The sequence below is a fragment of the Ischnura elegans genome, chromosome 5 (genome assembly GCF_921293095.1).
Source record: "Ischnura elegans chromosome 5, ioIscEleg1.1, whole genome shotgun sequence".
NCBI classification, from domain to species: domain Eukaryota; kingdom Metazoa; phylum Arthropoda; class Insecta; order Odonata; family Coenagrionidae; genus Ischnura; species Ischnura elegans.
Window position 1 is genome coordinate 52,123,939 of NC_060250.1, and position 12,866 is coordinate 52,136,804.

Genomic DNA, 12,866 nt, shown 5'->3' on the forward strand with positions numbered 1-12,866 from the left:
TTTCGCTTATTATCATGGAATTTCAATACGTTTAAGGAGTTATCTGCCTCTTTTTACGGATAAAAATGTCAAACTGCTCTTTTTATGCAATGCTATACGATTTATAAAACGATTTGAAGTGTTAAGGAAACGTGCGTTAAATTATATTCAAAATTTATGCACTTAACCATTTTTATTCCTAAGTGAGTGAAATGGTGTTTGTTCACTTCACGTATACCCGATTTCCAAACTATTGAATAGCTTCATTGGGATTCTCACTTTAAGAGAGCCGCCTGGGGTTTCTCGCAATTATATAGTTAATTAATCACTTCGGAAAATTGTTTCTAAAATGCCCCCGAGAAATGTAATTTTTCGGCCAAAATTATTGTCATAAACCGGAACAGTCTTTAAAATTTAATAGAGAAATATCGCACTAAATTCATCAGTTTGTTAGGTTGGAATTTTGGACAGTATTGAATTTTTAAATTTCAATCCCTTAAACTTCAATATCAGCCCAAAAATAGAGGTAAACTAAATTTAAACAGTTGATAAATAAGGCAGGGGTTCTCGATAGTATTCCTTTGGCTTATACATGGAAAAGCTTGACAATATTCAGTGGAGGGCTTGTTCGCCACTTTCTCTTTCAACCTCTTCCTGCCAGACAAGACCTACGCCCTAATTCAAACGAGTTTCACGGCCTAGCACTCCGATGGGAGCGTAGTGCATTCGTACGTGTCTAAGTTTTCACCTAGCGTCACCCTTTTCTACTTGTTAAATGAGCTTTTTTATTGCGATACCATTTCGTAGATAAAGATTTTTTCCCTAAAATGTAAGAAAGCCCCTTTAAGAGTTGAAGGACTACTTTTTGATTCTTTCCATGCTTATAAATGAACTTATTGACGACAAGATATCGCAAGAAACTCAAATATCTAAGAGTACCTACTCGATAAAAATGAGGTGTGCATATTTAACAATGCAATTGTACAGCTTAATCGCTAACTTTCTGTCTACATATATCTTGAAAATTAGTTTTAATGAAATGTGTTACGCGTAAATATTTTGAGTAAAAGCATTTAACTACAAATGTTTACTATATCGTCGTAGGTTTACTTAAGTAGCCTCCAGATATTGAATCCATACTGATTCTATCCATTTGATGCCAATTTTCCTATGGTATTAAGCACTCCTTCCAATTATAAAGCATCAGCTAATTTGTGCTGTTTCTGTGGTGCCGAAGGTTTTGTATCTTATAGGAATCAATGTCAATTTGCTACTCCTGTTTGTTTGCTGTCACTGCTTTAATCTTGGTTAAGGGATTAGTGTAATTTTGTTTCAGAAGAACATTTGCGAGGAAAACCTGCGGAGTCGAAATTGTATTAAATATTTTGGCTAAGAGGAGTAAGTTTTCTGGGCCCGAAATACTAAGAGCAATTACATGCGATATAATTTTGAAAATAGATGTCAAAAAAGTACGAATTAAATGGTATCGTTTACACGTTACCGCATCGATTTTGATGGTGATGTGGATTTTAGTGGAAAATGAAAACTTCAAATTTGTTTCAGACTCAGATTCTTTCATGTAGAGTATCATTCGCCATTTTTTGGTGGCAAATAAAATTTTCTGTTCAAACAGTACGCTCTCACTTTGAAAGATCTTGTTACTGTTTTGGAGTGTCTTGTTGCCAGAAGAATCTTGTTAATTTCTCTGCGTGATTTAAAACCAGTTTTTTGTGAAGATGACCTAACAATGAGAATCTGAGAGTGTTCTTTGCTGACAATGGTCAATATTTATTCATTTATGTGAATACTCATGAACTTACTAAAAATTCCGCTGCGTAATTAAATAGATAACAGCCATGTGTGGCTCAGACAGACGGCTTTAGGTAAAATTTAAATATGTGCAATGAACTCCATAATACCAACTTAATTCCTTGTATCGTACATGTTAGGCTAAAAAAAAGTACTATTAAGCTAAGCAAAACTTCAGTCTAATAATAGATGCTTTAACCACTACTATAAATATAATATTATTTTATAAGTGTCTTCATTTATACATTGCACCCAGAGGTGTCATGGCGCCGGAACGCAGTTGCGGCAATGATTAACAAAAGACATAATAGCCAAAAAACACTTTTATCAATTTTTAAACCTCAAAATTAGTAATGTATACATTAGTAACCAAAACAAAAAATGTTAATAAAATGTAAATAATAAATAGTAATAAAGAACATACAGAGTAATGTTTCAATTTTTAAAAAAGTTAAGCAAAGTGCGTTACGGCACTTCAAATTTTATCATAACGTCACTGATTGCATCCCATCACAAACCTTAGGAATAAATGGCTGAAGGTTAGTTTAGATAAAATAAGTTTTGTAAAGTCAGCTGAATTAGATCGCAAATTCTTGGGGCTACATTTTAAATGGGGTTGGTAGCATTATGTTTAAAGACTAGTATCAAACTAGAGCTCGTGAGACGAATAAATTATTAAAAAAGCTTTTTTATGAGTTCAGAGAATTTTTTTCAGTCCTAGAATTTCATAAATTATTTTCGTCATTTTTAAATTTATTGGAGTGTAAATTCTCCGCAAAACGTGTGGATGACGCTCTTTTTCGATGTGATAAAGGTTTTATCGCATTCTTAATGAGTAGTTCTGGTGGTTTTGGTTCAATGATTTACAAGACTTTTTACATTTACAATTCGATCAATGTTTCACTCTATTTTAGCCCATTATAACCCCATGTTGCTTCTAAGCAACATCATAAATGTATACATTTTCAGCTCTAGGGCTAGATTTAGGACTTGCAAATTCCTAATTTCGCTATTTAACCTATATACATATTCTTTTAACCGCAGTCGAACCTTTTCAATTACTTAATTGTTGAGGTATACAATTAAAATTGCTATATAAAATGTTTATGGGCAACCTATTCTCATTTTAGTTATAGTATTCGTATGTTTTAGCAGAGAAACATTTAGTTTGACTTAAGTATAACCAAAGCTAATTAGTGTAACCAAAGCTCCTGTGACCAAATCAAAAAAGCTAACTTACTATGACGAAAGAAGTTTTCACCAAAACTAAAGCATGCATTTTTTAGCTGCAACCATAGCAAACGAATGGATTTGGGAAAATAATATCCCCCTCCAGCCCCTTAGGCCCGTCGATAACGAGGAGTGACCAGTTTTTCACCAAATGATAATTATCTTTGGCTGATGAATAGTGTGATAAAAGGTTTCGCCGATAGTATCCGCATAGTGATAATATAAAAGTGTATCGGAATGTTATTATGTCCATTCTAATAGAGATCCAATTATCCTCTCCCCTTTTCAATTAGATCGTCCCTTTTTCGACTCAATTGTACCCCCAAAGCTACCCTTTCCACTCTGTTCCGTTGGATCCCCTTTGCTCATTTAATCCCTTGAGTCTCGATCGCATCTTTTGGCAAATATATTAATCGGGATCACTTTCCGAGGGGCTGCGGATTTATCCTTTTTCAATAAGGATTTAATGGCGCGTCTAATACAACTTTCCAGCGATGGTGACAGTAAGTATGGACGAGTAATGAATGCAATAAGTATGAAATGTGAGCACTAGCAACTTTGAGGGGAGTTAGAATAGTTCAGTTATGTAGCGGTAATAACATCAAATGAGGAGATTAAAAATTTGAGGACTTCAAATATTTTTAACTGGATGTATTCAATATATTTGGTATGAATGCCTATGTTGCCAAAAGCGTGGAACGTCTTAATGCTGTTGATATGTTTAATGTTTTCAAATAATAATGGTGTAATTTTTGTAAATTTTAAGTGGTTTTTGTATATATCATTTTTTATTCGTCCCCCCGAACGGTATTCCTCGCTGCGCACGTGCCAATTCTGAGTACCAATTTGAAATTAATGCTATTGCTGGTGTACTTTCGGTTTAGGTTGGTTATCATGAATATACGCTATAAAGTTATGCTTATTTCTCTTCTCTCATTCAATTTTTATCTTCATTTCGTCACCATGTCTGTTTTCCTTTGCTTTTACCATTATAAAAGTTTATATTCTTTCACTTTACCAAGCATCTCTCTATCAGGTTTGTTTTTGAAATCATGACGATTACCTTCCTCCCTTGTAGTTTATGGTGATTTGTTGCTAAGCCCTTGAATATAGGAATCCCCAAATAGGAAATTAGGAAAATTTACACCAAATTATGTTAGTGTTGTACATTTTTTAATTTTTAATTTTGTCCCTTTGATATTTTTTGAACTCAAGCTCAACCACTTTGTCGTTATTTAAGCGACGAAAGATTTTTCCTTACATTTAAATTGTTTTTGGAAATTTCAATTTTTTTCGTGGGATATCTGAATTACCCCACATAGCTGTGGTAGGGAAGAAAAATACTTGTTTTCTATGTGAGTGCAGGGATAAAAATTGCAGGCAATAAATTTTATTATATTATAACTTCAATAACGCAAATATTCTACATGATGGCACCTTTTGTACTTGTTTGTTTCATAGCATGTTAGTCAATTTTCGGTTACAATAGCAAAAATATGAAAGATTCCTGCCATTTCGCACAAAATCAATGTAAAAACATAAATTTAGGCAACGATATATCTATAAATTATGCAAAATAAGATATTATGATATTAAAAAGGAGCCATGGTGTTGAATTATAGGAAAGACTAAAATACAACGTATAATTTATAAATAATAAATGGGATACCTGAGATACCCCACACAGTCGTAAGCGTAAGCTTTCTAGGCACAGTCACGGAAGGTTTGAAGACCGCAGCCACAGTTATTTCAGCCAAACAGAACAACCGTTCGAAAAAGGTAACACAATGCGTTTGTACGAAACCTAAAATCCAAAGCAGAATGCTCTCTCTTATGTAGTAATGAACTTAGAAATAAAATTATAAAGTTTGTAAGGCTCATGAAACTATGCATAAGCCAACGGGTCGCTTTATTTTGAAAGTTTTTGTCAGGGCACAAACTATTCCTCATTGTCACAATTAATGGAACAAAATTTTATTTTTGAAACTTTATTTTTTTATAATGGAAACCATTGCAAAAATTCTTCTTTTTTTAGTTGTGGCATTGTAGTTTCCTTCGAAATTTGTTGTTTGTGTGTTACCACTTAGCCTGGGTCCTGATTTTGGGATTTAACCCTTTCTAACCCAGGGATACTTCTGTAGGAAATCAAATTTGAAGATTTCTCATTTTGAAAACTTGAAAACTTCGCACTCAACTCTTTCAATTCCAATATGGAGAGGTTTCACTGAGTCAACCCTGAAGTTATTAATAATGAACTTGATCGACGGTAAAAAGTGAAATATAACGAGGAGGAAGAAACTACAACGAACTAAGAGGGTACTAGGGTACAAAGGAAACACGTCGACTTAAACTATCCAATAATATCCGAGTAAGTTTTCTAGGCTCAGTCACGGAATGGTAAACCCAATCTACCGGTACATCTGTTCACACTTTGAGACCGAGCGTCATCTATAGATGATGTGCCGGACTCCGCCCAGATCCGAGCGTCATCTATAGATGACGGACGACTGCGCTCGGCAGCCTCAACATTGAAAGCTCCGTTCTTCGCTTTCCCTTTGTTTAGTGGTCTCGAATCACTAACGTCGGAAGTAGGTTTTCAGCCATCTATTCGGTTCTGGTTTCAAGCTGTCCTCTGTCGCCAGCGCCCTCCGAAAGTTCGTGCGCCATATTACGCGGTAATTTTCACTTAAATGTGTTGGTAGTGTTGTAAATAATTTCTTAAAGTTGCCGCGGACGATTTACGAAAAAATACTGCTAGCGCCGCAGTCTTTTCCCTTCCCCAGATCCGAGCGTCATCCATGGAAGACGGCAAAAAAATATTAAATAGCAATAAAAAATGTTGTGCGTAACGACTTATTTCGATAATTTTTGATAAAATGTAACACTTCTTAGTCAAAATGGCGAAAAAATTTCGGATCAAGGTAAACTTTAAATTTTAACCTCCGGGCTGAAAGTGTTAAAGCGTTTCTTGAATTCTCAAAGGATTCCCTCACAGGTGTGGCACAGGGTCGTTTTATTCCATTTATCGAAACCTTTTACCTGCACCTAAGCGCCCGACAGTCGTTCCACGTCCCGCAGCTGCGAAACCAATAGCAATGATACGTTTCATCCCTTTCCCTATCTCGAGCCTTTTCGAATTTGCCCCGAGGGAATGATGAAGGGGTTGGGAGAGAACAAGTCATCTCATTGATTTTGATCGAAGATTGGATTTGTCCCCACCCACACCCTCCCTTTCCGCCCAACCCCTTCCCTCCCACGCACTCTGATATTTTGAAATCTTACCTTTGATTCAAGCGACCTCTCCATCATCCGTGGATTTGCTTCTTCTGTGCAACATACATCTGTATGTGGGTCACGCTCAAATGATTCATATTTTACCTTTTGATTCATCGGGGTAATTTGAAAAAATATCGAATAATAGTAATGTTTTTCTGCGAAAAGGAGTGGTTGCCCAGTGAGAGGATCATCTACTGACTTTAGGTCCCGCGGTTTTGTATAGGTATTTAAAAGCATAAACTGTTGTATAAGGTTAACTTTAAAAAAGTGGAAATTACTATGTCTTTCAAGTATCCCGCTATCTCTAAGAGAGTGTGGTTTCCCAGTGTGTGGATCGTTCAGCTACTGTCTCAACGTCCAGGGATTTTTTATAGGTATTTGTTTTCGGTAGATATTTGATTTCTTTATTGTTTCGTAGAAATATGTGAATTGCTTATATTGCATAGCGGATTTGTCTAAAAATGTGTAACTACTGACTTGTATAATATTAATTTCATAGGAATTAAAATTGCCAGTGCTTTGTAATTTTACACGCGAATTCATAGCCTCAGAGGGTAAATGAGTCTGAAGGGAAAAAAATAAATGGCAGTTTGGTTTTATATTGTTAAAAGCTATAGGATTCGAGTAAAAAATTCGGTCTAGATAATAATGATGGACTTGGAAAAAATATCTTCACAGTATCTTTAGTTATTACTTCACAATACCCTAAACTCAACTCCTGAATGCCCTGACCTGATTTCCCTGTTCAGTTTTAGAATACCCACTTACATCCTCCCTCTCACATTCCTTACTCTATCTGCCTATTCCCAAAGTATCTGTCACGAAGTGCCTCCTCCATTCTAAAATAACTCCCTCACTACATTGATTCTTTTTTGTTAATTTAGTATTAATTTCTCCATAAATCCTATGTCCCACCTGTCAGCACATTCAATGTTTCATCTCTCCTCTGCTTTCTTTGTTGTTGGATTTTATATCGTTTTTGTATTTTGTCCTATTTCATATTTTGTTTAATTGCTTCACAGCAAATATTTTCCTTCGCTACTCCTTAATGTAAGGAATGTTTCCAATGAATATTGCATCGTAATATCGACATAAGTTAGCAATCATCATGCGTCAAAAATCCTAAGATTGGTTTGACGCTTTCCTTTCATCCCTCATGTCCGCTAGCCTTTTTAATTGCGTGATACTTCTTCTCTTTTACATCCTCTATAACCTGTCTTATACAACTCATTCGAGGCCATCCTTACCCTTTTTTCCTTCCACCTGTCCTTCCACGATTGTTTTCACCAGGCCAATGTGCCACATAATGTGGCCAACTAAGGTGTCCAGGACAGTGGTGTCATGGTGTCGCAACGAGCCGGAACGCTGCGGCGTAATCTGGCTAGTTATGAACAATTTATTTGGAGATATGTACGCGAAGTTTAGACTTCCTAGCTCAAAAAAACTCGTTTTTGAGATTTTGACCAGCTTTTTTCGATTCTAGCCCACCGTACGCCGTTTCGGCACTGGTTAAAAAAAGACATATTTGTCAAATAGCACTTTTATCAATTTTTAAACCTCAAAATTTCTAATATATATACATTCGTGACCAAAATAAAAAAATTGTGATAATGTAAATAATAAATTGTAATAAAAACAGGCAGAGTAATATTTCATTTCTAAAAAAATTAAGGAAAATGCGTACCGGCACTGCTAATTTTTCCATGACGTCACTGGTCCAGGAGCAAAGTGTGTCGAATTTTAAGATTCGCTTCGAGGGATAAGCTGAAAATCGAATCATCTACCTAATTCTACCATGCTCAATCGGTTCAACCAATCCCCCCGCACGCTCGACATCCTTCGTATTTTATCTTCCTTAACCTCATCGGAGATCACCTAGAGTTTATTCTCCAGAAGATGCTCAACAAGTGATTGCGTGCCGTCATTTAAGGTGTCAAGCGTGGGAGTCGTGATGACATTTCGCATTTTGCGGATGTGACTGCGGTGATGCTTTGGAGTGGATGAAATGTCAATTCAAATTCAATCTTTCTGAAAATATCAGTGAGGAATTTCTGGTTGGTCTAGTCTGGGAAATACGAAGAAAACAGCCTTCTACATCGCTAAAAAAAAGAGGGTGAAAGAGTTTTTCTACTTACTGGGTAAGCCAATTTACTAGCAATGGACAAAGTAAGAAATAAATTTCCTCTCCTCCCATGTCTAATCTCTTTGCCTGCATCCACGAATCTCCATGCATTTGTATTCCAGAGTATTCAGTTATTTTTTGATTATTCAAATTCATTTGATTAAAAATAGCGAAGAAAATCATTGGCAATTTAATAATAAAGTTAATTTGGCAATGAATAATTCTCACACGGTCCAATCTATCTCACACGGCACTATCAATTTCCAGGTTTCAACCTCGACTTTGGATACGATTCAATAGCAGGCCAAAAGAAATGAAGAGATAATAGCGATTATCGAGGTGACTTCTGATGAATTTTCGCAGTTACGTGAACCCTGCTTTGGTTTGCAAAGAATACAAGTAACATATTGGTCAAAGATGATATGCGCTGGAAATCCTATTTGAAGAATGATCCAAGTGGAAAATTGACTTGCTTGTATCTAAATGAAAATCATAGGAGATAGTAGCTACTTGAACGGAACCGAATGGGACTTCATTTTGTCGGAAATGAAACAGCAGAGGACCAACTCACTTTCATAGAAGCTTATGTGGCTGCGGTTTGAACCGTATCTAACCAATCCAGCGAGTTCTGTTCACCAGTAAAAGAATAAATAAATTTTACTTATCTATTGTGTATTAAAATATGGATTAATTTCTTCTATTCTAGGGGCCTTCCTTGTGCCGTACTGCATAATGTTGGTGGTCGGTGGGATACCGTTGTTCTACATGGAGTTGGCTCTGGGTCAGTTCAACAGGAAAGGCGCCATCACGTGTTGGGGAAGACTTGTGCCGCTGTTTAAAGGTGAGTTGTCTAATGATTAGTCAGGCAAAACTTGGTGAAATTTTCTTAAAATTGTAAATAGATGAGAGCGAAAACTTTGTTTTTCCACTAAAAATTTATTTGCGACCGGCTTCGACTTTTCATGTCATCTCAAGGCACGGGTGTAATGCTCAAATCTAGGATACCCTCACTAATTTATCCACTCACCCAAACTTTCAGTCCATATCAGTGTCCCCACTTTTTAAGCCTACAAATTTATGAGAGCATTTCTTGAGCTGAGCAGTAGAAGTTGTACCTCTGCCAGCTGATGACCTGATATGATAGTGAATAATTTTTTTATGCGGATCAAGAATTTTTTGCTTTCGTTTATTAATTTAAAAGGGAGCAAACGATGAAATTTGCTTTTGAAATGTTTTCCAACCAACCAACAACCAAGCCAAGTTTTTAAGCCAACATTGAGTGCATAATTTGAGCTGTCTGTTCTCTTTGTACGCTTCCCGGTAGTTTATTTCCCAAACACATCTGGCTACGCGATACCATGCTCATCTCAGCGTCGTCAGCACCGTGCACTAACTAATGTGCATCCAGTAAGCAATGTGCAGCTCTGGAAATCCCAGTGAAAAAGGTGTTCGATCTTTTAGAATAAACCGTCCATTTCCTCAGTGTGGAGACACTTTTGTGAAGGGAGGTGCAATACCTTGGCGAGGGTTGTAAGTTTTGATCTGAAATTGTGTATATTTACATAATTTCTGTCATCCGTTCATGTTGAATTATTTGCTACTAATTATTGTTTTACCTCTATTTGTACAGTCGTTGCACAGATAGTTTCATCAGAATGCCAATAAACCATCTGCTATGGTCCGCCTATAATAATAATATAATAATAATACGCCTTTATTGGGCGAGATAGGGACTAGAAAGGCCCATATTCCATCTAACCCCTCGTCAAACATAAAATTTATGCATATAAATACATAAACAAGTTGCTCATGAAATTACATGCAGATAAAGTACAGCCTATAGCTGGTCGTTGCGTTCTTCGAGTCCTTCAATGGTAGATAGGATGTGGATTCTTCGTGGAGAAGTTTCTCGGCTTTGTGTCTGGCTTGGTGATTCCATCTCTGACATCTTTGAGTATCTTACCAACTAACGTTATCTTGTATAAATCTCGCCGCCGTATTCATAGATGGGATGAATTTACTTTTAAAAAATTGTTTTTGAGCTCGACGTAATTGGTCTTAGATGTAGCAACTTACACTCATCCAAGCGGACGCACTTTCCGAGGGAATAAACGTGTTGACTTATACCTACCCCGAGAAAATACCGCAGGAAACTCATGTACCACATTCTCATCGACCAAATCCCCGAAACCGGAACACATTGAGGCCTTTAATTGGGGATGACTGATAAGCACCCAAAAATAGTAGCTGTATTAGTTGCAGTTTTTTTCGAAACTGGTTATCAGTTGCATGCACTTATAAATTATTATTTTAAAAAGTAAATATTGACCGTTTTAAGCCCCAGGTAATTTTCATTGGAGCTTTTTGAAAATGTCTCACGAGGTTAATACACGGTAATTTGATATGCAGCTTTTTAAGCTACCATCTCAGCAAAATTCATTTAGTACTGACTAATAATAAATGCATTTCATGTATAGAGCCTTTGTGATGTTTTAGTGTAGTTATGTAAATAACCATAGCCCGTCTCACGGCTTTTTTTTGACGGGGCACGTGTTACAGAAGAGTAGAGAAAAAACCCTCTCACTCTCAGAAAACTCTATTTGGATTTCAATTAATCGTTACAATTTTGACAGTGTTAAAATTACACGTAAATGTTATCGAAAATGTAACCGTTACGTCAGCCACTGTGTTCCATGATCAGTTACTCTCCATCTCAGGGCCTTTCTCACCTTGAATTCACCTCCTGATTTATCCACCTGCTAGTTCATATTCTACTCGTCAACATACCGATCCCCACCTCTAGGCCCTCAAAATCTCGCGAATAATGTCAGTCACCCTCCTTCTCCCGTTAGTCGGCCGAGTGGTCGAGAGAGGCGCCACATGTCGAGGCTTTTGCGCCAATGGCGTGAGGACAATGGCCGCACTGTCGATCGCAGGAGCGTATCCGGGCCACTCGCCTCGCTATTGTTCGGGCCCGAGAGTGGCTTTGAATCGCCGCGAGGATATATTTGGAACGATTGGGCATTAAGGATGGGAATTGTGCGAGACGACAGTTGATGCCCGTTGATGGAACCACATTTGCCTCCACGCATATATAAGCACACGCACATATATTTCCGTAACTCATGGATCGATCGTCGGGCCACGTGATTTCTTTCTAGGTTTTGAAGCAACTGAATGGACATTTGAGTCGGTCATCCCAGAGCTTCGACTGATTATTTCGTTTCGTGGAAGGGATTTAAATCGGTAAGATCTCCATTAAAACAGTCTAATGGGGGTTTCTCAGGTCAAATATTTCCAGCGTTTTCTGTAATCAGTTATGAGAATAGGTATACAAGATTGATTTTTCGCAGTTAAAACGCTACGATGGAAACAATGAATCTCTAAATTTTGAAAATAGACATTTGCTTCCCATGGAAAATGTTATGTTTAATGTCCCCAAATTTCAAGGCCCAGTTAAATGAAAGTTGAATTTCACTAGTGAAACAGCAAGTTTGTTTCCCTCTGATAATTTGAGGGACCAATAAAATAAATGTTTGGTGGGAAACAAAGCTACTGCTGCAGTTGTGAAGTCCTGTTTACTTATGACGTCGTCTCATACGTTGTTCCTTAGCCCTGTTCTGATCCGTTTTCCTGTCTTATTTATATTTGTGCTCGCAGTTAACTACATATGTGAAATGATATCATCGCAATGACCTATTGAAAATATACCATTTTTGAGGTTCGTGATACGTAAATATTTTAGGCCCCAATATCTCTTCGGAATTAGGAAGGATGTGCATTTGGTATTGGTAGCGGAGGTGTATTTGGAAAGGTAATCTCAACCATGGTGTAATGAACACCAACATTCTTTCCACGGTTCTAAATTTTTCACCACGGAATCTTGGAAGACCGCGCTAATAATGTTAGATATTCGCTGCAATAATATAAGTTAAACGAATTGAAGTACTAAAATTCGGATGTAATCAATGATTAGGACCATGTAGTGGGAATAGAAATTTTGGCACTTAGAAGCATTACGATATGGCATTGCGATACGCATTGATGAATAATGTGTGTGTGGTTTTATTTCTAGCAAGTGGAATTTTTAATAATCACCCATATTCAAGCAATATATATGTAGGTACTCTATAGGAGGCCCATGAGAATAGACCCTGTCATTTAGAATTCACACACTTGCATGTGACTTTTAACGTATCTTGAAAATTCCCGCAGAGAATGTTGAGGAATGAGGTTGTTACGTGCGAATTCCGCGCTGGCTCAATCCTCTAAAAGTCCTTTCGCTCTACCTCATCCGAGTGGCAGTATTAGGCAGCGAAGAGATCCTGGAAGCAATTGCTGAAGGGTTGACTGGGGAGGAATCTCAGAGTCGGAAAATCCCAAGAAAAGCCCCACGAGATAAGACTCCAAAAGAGTCGCGACAAGATATTGGTGAGACTTGTGACCCTCC

At 37.1% G+C, this 12,866-nt stretch overlaps 1 protein-coding gene across 2 annotated transcripts in view; it reads left to right on the plus strand.

Moving 5' to 3' along the window:
• LOC124158879 (sodium-dependent dopamine transporter) overlaps positions 1-12,866 on the plus strand; it is a 186,261-nt gene that overhangs the window by 103,135 nt on the left and 70,260 nt on the right. For both annotated transcript variants that reach the window (XM_046534280.1, XM_046534279.1), the window contains one exon: positions 9,123-9,257. In XM_046534280.1, the coding sequence (XP_046390236.1) occupies positions 9,123-9,257 (135 nt within the window). The remainder of the gene's footprint in view (positions 1-9,122; positions 9,258-12,866) is intronic.